At 41.4% G+C, this 13,664-nt stretch overlaps 1 protein-coding gene across 1 annotated transcript in view; it reads left to right on the plus strand.

The window, feature by feature from the left end:
• The window catches only part of LOC107634627 (histone acetyltransferase KAT6A), a 7,289-nt gene continuing 6,390 nt past the window's right edge, over nt 12,766-13,664 (plus strand). Inside the window, exon 1 of the mRNA XM_016338049.2 lies at nt 12,766-13,199. Coding sequence (XP_016193535.1) covers nt 12,993-13,199 — 207 coding nt within the window. The 5' untranslated portion in view covers nt 12,766-12,992. The remainder of the gene's footprint in view (nt 13,200-13,664) is intronic.

Consider the following 13,664-nt stretch of genomic DNA (forward strand, 5'->3'; position numbering starts at 1 on the left):
CATCATCAATCATCAGTTTTTGACTCATCATTAGACAACACACTCTATTATTTGTGCCTATTTTCTTGCCAAAACATTGTAAGTACTAATAATGATGGTCAGTGAACTTTGTCATGCACATTTGAATGGAGTAGTACCAGTAACATGTATGACTGAAATGTTAGGTTAATATATTTGTTGCGTGATTATGTGATAAAAGGGAAATTGATTGAACAGTGTATCTTGCCTTATTTGGTTGTGTAATGTGTACTATCTTAGACCATAAATGCAGTAGATGGTTCAAGGCTAATCCAATTATTGATCAACATCTAACACATGTCAATGGTGGATGGGAATACACACCGAAGCAAAAACGATTTATTTATTTGTTCCCTGAATTCAAATTCTCACATTCATTCCATTGCTAGTAGTCTAGGTATTGAACAATCAAAAATAAAAAAAAGAAAAACACAATATTCGATTCAGATTTTATATTTGTCACTTGAAAGAAAGTTTCACCTAGCTATCAGGCCAAAACACGATGGATTATGGAATGTGGATATGCTGATATCCGCCACATGCGCCCACCATACTCACAATTCACTAAAGGGGTTGCTATGTTACCACTTATTTAATAGTTTTATAAGAAGGATTAAGAAGCATGCATGCTTATTATATGACAAGGAATGATGGGCACCACGTTCTAACTTGTAAGTTGTAACAATAAGCACACCACAACTACCATTTTATTCAGTAGTTTTCTCATATTCTTTTTCTCTGCCTCTATATATTTTTGGCGCAAAGAAAAACCACCACACAGCACTTCAATCATAGTGCAATACATGTCTTGGACGGAAGTTGAAATACAATTAACTGTTTTAAATTTATATATATTTTGTTTGGATTTTGGTTTTTGGACTATGACACAAAATATCGACCAAGTTTATATTACTTATGTCCGAGAAGCAAATATGACTCCTCTTTTCCTCTTTTACGTAAGTTGACTTAGCAACTTTGTAAGATGCACGATGTTTAATGCAAAAATAATTAACTTTTATTGACAATAAGAAAGTATACAACTAGGGACCGACCTATATATATTGTAATGGGCCACTTGCTCTCACTACAATTTGAAATTTTGTCGAGTAGTATATGATAATAATATTTATTTGCTTCCATTAGATTATTGAATTTGATCCCACAATATTTTTTTATTCAACTTTTAATACTTAATAATCGTTTAAGAATTTCATATGGATGCTTATTAGAATTATCAATTATTTTATAATAACAAAATATAATTATAACAATAATTATACTATATGTACCTAAAAAGTAACTACCCGTATAGAATACATATTGAAATACAAAATACATATTGAAAATGAATTAAACAATAAATATATTTATACACAAATACATAATAGTTAATAAACAATTTTATAGCTGATTTTTATGCAATATAATTGTTACGATGGGTAACCGGAGATTGTTGGGCTGGACTCGCTGGGTTGGCCCAATCGTCTGAGGAAGGAAGCCTTCGAGCGGGCCTCGCCTTGGGGGCCTCCGTCCGACTTGTGAGTATGAACGAATGGGGGTGGTACCTGCAAAGACACTCAGATGCCTAAGTCAGCAAGGGTGTGAGCAGGTCTAGAGAGTATTGGGACTTAGAGATACCTGAGAGGTGTCAGTGTATTTATAGTGGTGAACCAATAACCACCGTTGAAGTAGTGCCACTTTTTTAGGGTGTTAACCGTCCCTTTATCTCAGGGAGGTTAAGATATGGCTCTTGGAAGTGGTTAGAGAGATTCTAGGGGCAGTTACTCATTCAAACGAATGTTTATCTGCCAGCTAATTCTCGTCCCCGACTTCTTTAGGGTAAGTCGTGGTAAGAACCGACTTTGCAGGAGGAAGGTTGGTGCTAGGTGAGGCTCAACCCTTCGGATTGGGCCTTTTATTTGTACCTGGGCCTTATCGTTGGGCCAGGGTATGAACAGTGCCCCTACTCGAGCCCAATTTCTTTTAAGATTTTGGGTTCGAGTATTCTACTTGGGAACGCAGCCGACTTGGGAGGGAACCGACGTGTTTGTTTGGAACCGACGTGACTTTCGTGACTGGTATTGATTACCTTGGTAACGGTGCACCCATTAATGACTGCCCCATTTTTACCATTATGCCCCTAACGTGTTTATAAATACTTTCCCTCTCTTTCATTGTTTCGTTTCTGCGATTTTTCAAATTTCCTCTCCACCTGTTCGTGAAGCATTCGTGCGTTTGAAGGCTTTCATTTCCTCCAACCTTTTTTGGATAAAGGTTAGATTTTTCTTCTTTTCCTTTAACGACATGCTTTATGCTTTTATTTTTTAGATGGGTAGGTTGATCCATAGACCTCTGTTTGATTCCGTACTTCCCCCTTAGAGACCGTGTTTTTGATTTTCTTTTCTTTTTTCCTTTTGTAGGTTTTACCAACCCTTTTTTCAAAGAAAGAAAATGTCTTCTGTTGAAAGTCTTGCTCAGTGGGTTGATGTCACAGTCCTGGGAGAGGAACCTTGGGTCGACACTGATTTTCTTACTGATCTTCGCACTCACCACCGGCTCTGCACCTCTGATGAGGATGAGCCGAAGTATGAACTACTTGCCTCGGGTCCAGAAGACCGGGTCTGTTTTGGGAGGGCTTCGGAGGCAGCCCCTCATTTCTTTTTCATGTATGAGAGCATGCTTACCCGCCTGGGCGTTTTCCTTCCCTTTTCTGACTTTGAGATTGATGTTTTACGCCACTGCCGTGTTGCACCTACCCAGCTTCATCCCAATTCTTGGGGTTTTCTGAAAATTTATCAATTTGTCAGCCATGCTTTAGACTTTCCGACTTCCTTGAGGATTTTATTTTTTCTCTTCCATATAACTAAGCCCTTCAGTGGGCAAAATAATAAACAACAATGGGTGTCCTTCCGGGCTATACAAGGTCGGAGGGTCTTCACCCTTTTTGATGAATCTTTCCATGACTTCAAAAATTATTTTTTCAAAGTGCAAGCTGTAGAGGGTCACCACCTCTTTTTCTTGGATGAGAATTCTTCTCCTCGCTTTCCTCTATACTGGCTGGAGGCCTCCCCCTGTGAGAAATATGGTCTGGATGACCTGGACGAAGTGGAGGCAGCCATTGTGGGGTTCCTCCGAGAAGTGTGGGGGAGGGCCCCATATTTGGACACTAAAAAATTTCTCCAGGGGGCGCCATCCTTCGTCCAGTCGCAATTAGGTAGCTTTTACTTATCCACTTTGTTTCCGACTTGTGGTTACCGACTTGTAGTTACCGACTTGTTTTACTAATTGTTTCTCTTTTGCAGAGATGGCGAGGAAGAATTCAAATGAGTCTTACCAAAGGGTTCAGGAGGCCAAGGCAAGGTCTCGCGCCAGGACCGGTGGCGCCAGGGTAACTAGCTCCTCTAAAGAGTTGGAGGAGAGACTTCTTTTATATCAAGAACATGAGAAGAAGTTGAAGGAGGAGGTCGCCAAACTAGAGGAGGAGAGGAAGGGTCTCCAGGAGAAGGAGAGCAAGTTGCAGGCCCAGTGCAACATGGAGGTCGGTTTAAGGCTGAAGGCGCAGGAGAGCTATTCAAGCCTTTTTGAGGACCTTGTGGTTGTGAAAAAAGATCTGCTAAATGCTCGGATTGCCTATGCCGAGTTGGAGGACTCTATTGCCGAGGGATCTGAAGAGGCCTGGAGGATTTTTAAGGAGCAAGTCGGAGTCATTGCTCCTGGCTTGGATCTCTCTCCTTTAGATCCTGACAAGGTCGTCATTGATGGTGCCATAGTGTCTCCTCCTGCCCCCCAAGTTGTTTCTGAGTCAGACTTGAAGACTCGGGGGCAGAGGATTATTGAGTCCCCTCCTCGCTCAAAGGATGCTCCGAGCTCTTCAAAGGTTCCTCCGACTTCCTCTCCATCTCCTATGGATGCCTCTCTCCCTGGTCCTGACGCTGCTCCGGCTACTCTTCCTGGCTCTGGTGGTGATCCGTCTACTCTTCTTCCGAAAAAAATAACTTTATTGGCTATATGGGGCCCGGCCTGTGGGTCCCCCTTTTTTAAACTCTTTCTTTGTTTGTGTTGGTGGTGATTGAATAATTTCTTCTGGCCTTTTAAGGCCGTAAACAAAATATTTATAAGTACCCTTTTTTGGATAAGGGTTTTGAGTTTCGAAAAATACCCTTTTTTGGATAAGGGTCTTAGTTACCTTTTGCGTGTATGCTTTTCTGACTTCAGTTTTTGAAAAAACCCTTTTTGATCTTTTCAGTTTTGAAAACCTTTTTCCTAGCTGTCTGTCCTTTTGGGTTCCTTTTCTCTAAGGACTTCAGGACAATACTTACGGTTTAATAGGTTTTTCGATCTCTTTTTCTATTCCTTATACTCAACTTTGTGATTTATTGAGTTCCTATGACTTAGATTATTTTTGCGATGCATTTTCTTTTCTACTCGGTTTTTCATTTCGACTTATAAGTCGGAATGTCTCCGAGTTTCTCACGATCAACTTTTATAACCTCTTTACACCGACTTGTACCTCGTCGTTTTATCCTGACGACCATCTAGGTCGGTTCATGGTATTTTCACGTTTTGTCGAGCTTAAGTCGGCGCGTTTCGTAGAAGAAAAAATAAACGAGAAGGAATTTATAAGAGATATTGTAAAAAGATCTTTATTAATTTGGGGAAGGTACTTTACTGCTACTAAGGGTTTTTAATAATTTTCCCCCCTTAGCCTCTACTATGATGCCTCATTAAAAACCCTTCTTCAGAAAAAACCCTCTAATGTTTGGGAAAAAATCGTGAAGTTGGGAAAAGAGTACATCAGGGAGTAGAGTTCGCTTTTAACTGTAGTACCTTTTCATATTACAAGCATGCCACGACCTTGGTAACTCGGTGCCATTCAGGTCGGTCACTTTATAATAACCTTTTCCTAAGACCTCATTGACTTTGTATGGTCCCTTCCAATTAGCAGCGAGTTTTCCTTCCCCTGATTTGTTGACTCCAATGTCGTTTCTGATCAAGACCAAGTCATTTGGGGTGAAGGTTCTTCGAATGACTTTTTTGTTGTATCTTGTAGTCATCCTTTGCTTCAGCGCTGCTTCTCTTATCTGGGCTTCTTCTCGGACTTCGGGGAGCAAATCGAGCTCCTCTTTGTGCCCTTGTATGTTTCCGATCTCATCATGGAGAATCACCCTTGGACTTTGTTCGCTGATTTCTATTGGTATCATGGCTTCTACGCCATAGACTAATCGGAAGGGCGTTTCTCCAGTGGTGGATTGGGGCGTTGTCCTGTAAGCCCATAACACTTGTGGGAGCTCCTCAGCCCAGGCTCCTTTTGCATCTTGTAGCCTTTTCTTTAGCCCTACCAGTATGACTTTGTTGGCTGCCTCGGCTTGTCCATTTGCTTGCGGATGCTCCACCGAGGTGAACTGGTGTTTAATCTTCATACTGGCCACCAGGCTTCTGAAGGTAGAGTCGGTGAACTGGGTTCCATTATCTGTAGTGATGGAACATGGTATCCCATACCTTGTGATAATATTTCTGTAAAGGAACCTTCGACTTCTCTGGGCTGTGATGGATGCTAGTGGTTCTGCTTCTATCCATTTTGTGAAGTAGTCTATTTCCACAATCAAGTATTTGACTTGTCCCGGGACCTGGGGGAAAGGGCCTAACAGGTCCATCTCCCATTTTGCAAAGGGCCATGGGGAAGTTATACTGATTAGTTCTTCAGGGGGAGCCACGTGGAAATTTGCATGCATTTGGCATGATTGACATTTTTTCACAAATTCCCTGGCATCTCTCTGCAAGGTCAGCCAATAGAATCCAGCTCGGATTACTTTCCTAGCGAGTGACCTGGCTCCGAGATGATTTCCGCAGATCCCACTGTGGACCTCCTCTAATACCTCAGTGGTTCTCGAGGTCGGTACGCATTTTAACAATGGTGTTGATATCCCTCTTCTATAGAGAATATTTTTCACCAGAGTGTAGTGTTGTGCTTCCCTCCGGATTTTCTTAGTCTCTTTTTCCTCCTTGGGGAGGATGTCGAATTTCATGTATTCGACCAAGGGGTTCATCCATCCGAGGTTTAGTCCGGTTACCTCAAGGACCACTTGCTTTTCCTCCGTTTTTACCACAGAGGGTTCCTAGAGAGTTTCCTGGATCAGGCTTCTGTTGTTCCCTCCTGGCTTGGTACTTGCTAACTTGGATAGGGCGTCTGCTCTGCTATTTAGATTCTGAGTTATATGTTTGATCTCGGTTTCTGCAAAGCGCCCAAGATGCTCCAAAGTTTTTTTCCAAGTACCTCTTCATATTTGGGTCTTTTGCCTGATACTCTCCACTTATCTGGGAGGTCACCACTTGGGAGTCGCTATATACCATCACTTTTGTAGCACCGACTTCTTCTGCCAGCTTCAACCCGGCAATCAGGGTTTCATACTCTGCCTGATTATTTGAGGTTGGGAATTCAAATTTGAGGGAAACCTCTATTTGGGTTCCCCTTTCGTCCACTAATATTATGCCTGCACCGCTCCCTGTCTTATTTGAGGATCCATCTACATAGAGTTCCCATGTAATTGGCTTTTCCTCTTGATCTCCTGCGTATTCTGCTACGAAGTCGGTAAGGCATTGGGCTTTAATTGCCGTCCGAGTTTCATACCTCAAGTCGAACTCGGAGAGCTCTATTGCCCATTGAACCATTCTCCATGCAACATCCGTCTTTTGGAGGATTTGCTTCATGGGTTGGTTCGTGCGGACTCTTATTGTATGAGCTTGAAAGTAAGGCTGTAGCCTTCGTGAGGCTACCACTAAGGAGTAGGCAAACTTCTCTAGCTTGTGGTACCTTAGCTCGGGGCCTTGTAGAACTTTGCTGATGAAATACACTGAATGCTGACCGACCTCGTCTTCTCTTATCAGGGCTGACGCGACAGCCTTGTCTGCTACAGATAAGTATAGGACGAGGTCTTCTCCAACTACGGGTCGGGTCAGAATCGGAGGTTGACTCAAGAATCTTTTGAATTCTTGGAACGCCTCTTCGCATTCAGGTGTCCACTCGAACTGACATCCCTTTCTCAATAAGGAGAACAGTGGAAGAGATTTTAGTGCTGATCCTGCCAAGAATCTGGAGAGGGCTGCAAGTCGGCCGTTTAGCTGCTGGACCTCTCTTAAGCAAGTCGGGCTTTTCATTTCCAGGATAGCTCTACACTTATCGGGGTTTGCTTCGATCCCCCTTTGTGTCAGCATAAACCCTAGAAATTTTCCAGCTTCCACTGCGAAGGTACACTTTGCGGGATTTAGCCTTATCCCGTGTGACCTTATGGTGTCAAATACTTGCGAGGGGTCTGTTAAGAGGTCGGCCTCTTTCTTGGTTTTCACCAGCATGTCGTCTACATAGACTTCCATTAAGCTTTCCAAGGTGAGAAGCGAACACCTTATTCATCAGCCTCTGATATGTGGTCCCTGCATTTTTCAATCCAAATGGCATGACCACGTAACAGAAATTAGCTCTGGGCGTGATGAATGATGTTTTCTCCTGGTCGGGCTCATACATCGGGATTTGGTTATACCCCGAGTAGGCATCCATGAACGATAAGTATTGATATCCCGAGCTAGAGTCTACTAGGGTATCAATACTTGGTAGTGGATAAGGGTCCTTGGGACATGCCTTATTTAAGTCGGTGTAGTCGACACACATTTTCCATTTGCCATTTTGCTTTTTGACTAGCACTACATTGGCTAGCCATGTTGGATATTTAACTTCTCTGATGAAGCCAGCTTCTAAGAGTGCCTGTACTTGTTCTTCTACTACTAGGGCTCGTTCCGGGTCGAGCTTGCGTCTTCTTTGTTGTATAGGTCGGGACCCTGGGTATACCGAGAGCTTGTGGGACATGAGCTCGGGGTCTATCCCGGGCATGTCGGAGGCTTTCCAGGTAAAGAGGTCGGAATTGTCTCTTAGGAGCTTAATCAACCCTTGCTTTAGGGTTTCCCCTAGGTTGGCTCCTATGTTGGTGTTTTTTCCTTCCTCTTTGCCGACCTGTATTTCCTCAGTTTTTCCTTCCGGCTGTGGTCGCAGCTCTTCTCGGGCCCTTGCACCGCCGAGCTCTATGGTGTGGACTTCTTTGCCTTTTCCCCTCAGGTTCAGGCTTTCATTGTAGCACTTTCTTGCCAACTTCTGATCTCCCCTCACCGTTGCTATTCCCGCTGGGGTCGGGAATTTCATGCAAAGGTGCGGAGTTGACACCACCGCTCTGAGTCGATTAAGGGTAGCTCTGTCGATCAAAGCATTATATGCTGACCCTACGTCGATGACTATGAAGTCTATACTCAGAGTTTTAGATTTTTCCCCTTTTCCAAAGGTAGTGTGTAGGGGTAGAAATCCTAGTGGTCTTATTGGTGTGTCGCCTAGTATGTACAAGGTGTCGGGGTAGGCTCTTAATTCTTTCTCATCCAACCCTAGTTTGTCAAAAGCGGGCTTGAAAAGGATGTCCGCTGAGCTCCCTTGATCTACTAGGGTTCTGTGGAGATGGGCATTGGCTAGGATCATAGTAATTACCACTGGGTCATCATGCCCGGGGATTATTCCTTGCCCATCTTCTCTTGTGAATGAAATGGTGGGGAGGTCGGATGACTCTTCTCCGACCTGGTAGACTCGCTTGAGATGTCTTTTGCGGGAGGACTTGGTGAGTCCCCCTCCCCGAATCCTCCTGAGATCATATGGATATGTCTCTCTGGAGTCTGCGGTGGTGGGTCTCTTCTATCCATATCGTCTCGTTTTCTCTTCCCATGACCGTCTGACCTTTCTATGAGATATCTGTCGAGCCGGCCTTCTCTAGCCAGCTTTTCTATCACATTTTTAAGGTCGTAACAGTCATTTGTCGAGTGACCATATATTTTATGGTACTCATAGTAGTCGCCGCGACTCCCCCTTTTTTTATTTTTAATGGGCCTGGGAGGTGGCAGCCTTTCAGTATTGCAAATCTCTCTGTATACATCCGCTATGGAAACCTTTAGAGGAGTATAACAGTGATATTTCCTTGGTCTATCGAGACCGAGTTCTTCCTTCTTCTTGGACTCCCTCTCCCTCTCTTTTGTTGAGGGCAGATGCCCAGGTCGCCAACTCGAATCTCTCAGCCTAGCATTCTCCTCCATGTTGATGTACTTTTCAGCTCTTTCCTGTACATCACTTAAGAAGGTGGGGTGCCTTTTTGATATGGACTGTGAGAAGGGACCTTCTCTAAGCCCATTGACCAACCCCATAACGACTGCCTCGGTGGGCAGGTCTTGGATTTCTAAACATGCTTTGTTGAACTTTTCCATATAGGCTCGTAAGGATTCTCCGACCTCTTGCTTTATCCCCAGGAGGCTTGGCGCATGTTTTACTTTGTCCTTCTGGATAGAGAACCTCATCAAGAACTTCCTTGAGAGGTCTTCAAAACTGGTGACTGACCTCGGGGGGAGGCTGTCAAACCACTTCATCGCTGCTTTCGACAGGGTAGTCGGGAAAGCTTTGCATCGCGTAGCGTCGGAGGCATCAGCCAGATACATCCGACTTTTGAAATTGCTTAGGTGATGCTTCGGATCTGTGGTTCTGTCATAGAGGTCCATATCGGGGCTTTTGAAGTTCCTCGGAACTTTTGCCCTCATTATGTCCTCGCTGAAGGGGTCCTCCCCTCCTAGGGGCGACTCCTCTCGATCATCACGGGGGTTCCGACCTTTGAGGGAGGATTCTAACTTCAAGAGTTTTCTTTCTAACTCTTTTCGCCGTTCCATCTCCTCTTTTAGGTTCTTTTCGGTCTCCCTTTGTCGCTCCCGTTCTTGTTCCAATTGTTCCAGGCGGCTTTGGTGGACATGGACTAATCCCATAAGTTCAGTTGCGTGGGACTGTCCGTCCTTCTCCGATTCGCGCCCTTCTGAGGAATTCACCTTCGGATTTTTGACTCCAGAGGTACCCTCTCTGTGCTGATCGTTGATTCTCTGGTGGAGGGTTTGGTCCACGTCATTATTTCCGGTGTCCAGATTCTCTTGTTCGGAATCCGACTCCACATGACCATCTTCAGGGGATCTGTCCGCCATCACTGGTTGATCTCTCGGGTCCCCGGCAACGGCGCCAATGTTATGATGGGTAATCGGAGATTGTTGGGTTGGACTCGCTGGGTTGGCCCAATCGTCTGAGGAAGGAAGCCTTCGAGCGGGCCTGCGCCTTGGGGGCCTCCGTCCGACTTGTGAGTATGAACGAATGGGGGTGGTACCTGCAAAGACACTCCGATGCCTAAGTCAGCAAGGGTGTGAGCAGGTCTAGAGAGTATTGGGACTTAGAGATACCTGAGAGGTGTCAGTGTATTTATAGTGGTGAACCAATAACCACCGTTGAAGTAGTGCCACTTTTTTAGGGTGTTAACCGTCCCTTTATCTCAGGGAGGTTAAGATATGGCTCTTGGAAGTGGTTAGAGAGATTCTAGGGGCAGTTACTCATTCGAACGAATATTTATTTGCCAGCTAATTCTCGTCCCCGACTTCTTTAGGGTAAGTCGTGGTAAGAACCGACTTTGCAGGAGGAAGGTCGATGCTAGGTGAGGCTCAACCCTTCGGATTGGGCCTTTTATTTGTACCTGGGTCTTATCGTTGGGACAGGGTATGAACAATAATATTTTTATTATAAAAATTATTAAAATTTATTTATCTTGTGTCCTAAAAATACATGTTAAGATTACAAATTGAAAACATTATTTTTGTTAAAAATACAATAAACTTACGTTTTTAATGTATTTATTTTGTAGTTTTTAAATGAAAAAATTTAAAACCTTCTACTAATTCTAAGCTTGTCATGTGTCTTTAGGATATATATTAGTTACACCCAAATTATTATTATGTTATATATATTTTGTCCCCACTGTTAAAATTTTTTGGATCTATCACTATTTATATAACTATTATTAATAATTTTCAAAGATGTTGCCAAGAAATAAAATCTAACAATAATTTGAAACAAAAATTGAATATTACAGTGCTAGAAAAATGGAAAACGAATAAAGTAGTAAAATTGGAAAAGACAATAAGAACATACACTTGTACTCTATCTCTTTCACCTTATCAGCGTGACTTAAAAATTCTTCGGAATTTTAGTGTATTAGTAATGAGTTTTAGAATGGAAGTCCTCCCGATTAATCTTCATAACCTCTATTTATAAATCAGTTTCTTTACTCATATTAGTATTGTTTGGAGATCATACAGTTTCCCGGAAATAGATCCTCTCAATTTTTTTAAACAATTGAGGGAGTAAAGTGTGATCTTTAACCATTAATTTTATAAGTAGGACCAAAAATAAATATGAGAAAAAATAATAAAGAGTTAAAGATCACACTTTACACTCTCAATTTTTTTTTAACAATTTAAAGAATCCATTTCCTAGTTTACCCACATCTTGAGAAGCAGTTATTTCCTTGGATACTTAACTCTTCAATCCATATTCTGAGAAGCAGCTATTTTCTTAGATGCCAAACTCTGCAACCCACATCTTGATAGTTTTTAATTCCCCACTTATTTGATATTGCTTTGAGTTAAAGTTTAGGAGCTAAACACGTTTTAGTTATGACTATTGTCCCTTTTCTAGGTTCAATCTCCTTGTTTTTAGATTATAATCTTTGTGAAATTTGGCTAAATTTTCTTTCTTCATTTTCCTCTCTTAAAAATATCAGTTTTACGTTTTTCGACTTTTTTCTTTTTTGACTTACATTCATTTACCCGAGTTTAGACATGCTCTTTGCCTCTATAAGGAGATGCTTCCTTCAACTTATATGAGGGAATCATGAGACTTTACTTCATTTTCCGACTCCTCTTAAGAGATCTTCTTCGACCTCTTAGTTTTTATTCTAAGACTTCACTTTTTATCTTTACTTCTCAGTATTTTAGCAGTATTAATCTTGTACTCCTATTTTGACTTTAGGCGAAAATATTTTGTCAAACAACATCAATACTATATACACACAAAAGATCATTATGTATTTATATATAAAATATATATGTTGTTTAACTTACTTTCAGTATGTATCTTATATTTTACAGATAATTGATTTAGTGTACAATTGGCATAGTTACATATAGTTTAAACCTATATGGATGCCTTTTAACTTAAAGTGATTGCGTTGGTTCCTTAATTAACTCAACGATGAAAGGTTGAAGCTGCTGTAGAAGGTTAATAAAGCCACAAGTCTATAGTGTACAACAATTTCGTGTGCTGTGCCTTGACGCATCGATCGTATATCTGTTTCTTTTCATTGCAACAGAACAACAACAGTATTCATATGTGGCCAAGGTTGCCATTAAATTGTCAACAACGTTCCCATGGGCCGGTCCCCCATACTTTGTGTTCAATCATTTTCGTCCCTTACCACGTTATATTTATTTATTTATTGCTTCAAATGAAGGCGGTTGAAGATGCTGTGACCCAAATAATTACAGTAACATGAGCACGATTAGTATATAAACAAATAGTACATACAGATAGATGAAGGATTATAGTTTAGTGGGTTTAATTTTTTATGGATGTTAGTTGATGCAACTGTATCATAATGTACATGACACCAACTAGCAACCACCATGTTATATTTTTGTAATGAAAATACCTAATATCTACTCCTCCAAGGGTCCACTACTATTGAGAATATTCATGGGTGTTAACGTAGTAAAATTAATTATTTTAAATTCAATACTTAAAAGTTATTTCAGAATTTAGTATACAAATAACATTTATAAGTATATATAGTTAACGAAAGGGGGAGTTTGATTTGACTGGGTCAAATTAAAGGGGGTTATACATGCATGCCCTACAAAAAACATAAGCAGCCCAAGAGAGAGCACAGAGGATGAAATGCCTACACTTTCCCTAATTTTTGAGCACCATTGTTGTTCCATCACATTCATTGGTACCTCTCTAAATTAATTGGTTGCCTCTACTCTTACGTTGTTCTTGTGTGACGACACAAAAACATAAATAAAAAGGAGATAGAATGGGAGGTTGTGCCACTAAGCCCAAAGTATCAAAGGAAGAAGCAGAGGCAAAGGCAAAGAAAGCACCTGAGCCTGAACCTGAACCTGAACCTGAATCTCAACCAGAGGCCATGGAGAAGAAGATTGTGATGGTAGTTGATGATGACTATGATGATCATGATGACCAATCCAACAAGCGACGTTCTCTCAGCTTGTTGTTCAAGCAGGTACCTGCTTAATCAACCATTTTTTATCCATCTTCTCATTCTTATATCTCTAGTACCACTACTTTATTTATTCTATCAGATCCATTCAGTTTTTGTTACAATTAATTACTGGATTTGATTAATCCTTCTTATTCCTAATTGGCATTCTCCAGAGATTCTAGCATCTTTAGATTCTCTCTACTTTATCGTACACTGATTTTCTGTCAGCTTTGCCCAACCAAACCCTCTATGTACTCTTCATTTGTTTGTCGTATATCGTATCCCATTATCATGCTTCGTTAAACAACACATACATGTGTTCCAAAATTGGAAATTTTTGTCCAAATTCATATGCTATGGAAAATGTTGACCCTTAGCTAGTTTATTACATACAAACAATCAATCATTATTTTTTTCTATTTTCCACGTAGCATTTTTGAAAATCAACTATATTGAATATACATAAAAAAATTAACTATTTAATTA

The sequence above is a fragment of the Arachis ipaensis genome, chromosome B03 (genome assembly GCF_000816755.2).
Source record: "Arachis ipaensis cultivar K30076 chromosome B03, Araip1.1, whole genome shotgun sequence".
Classification (NCBI taxonomy): Eukaryota; Viridiplantae; Streptophyta; class Magnoliopsida; order Fabales; family Fabaceae; genus Arachis; species Arachis ipaensis.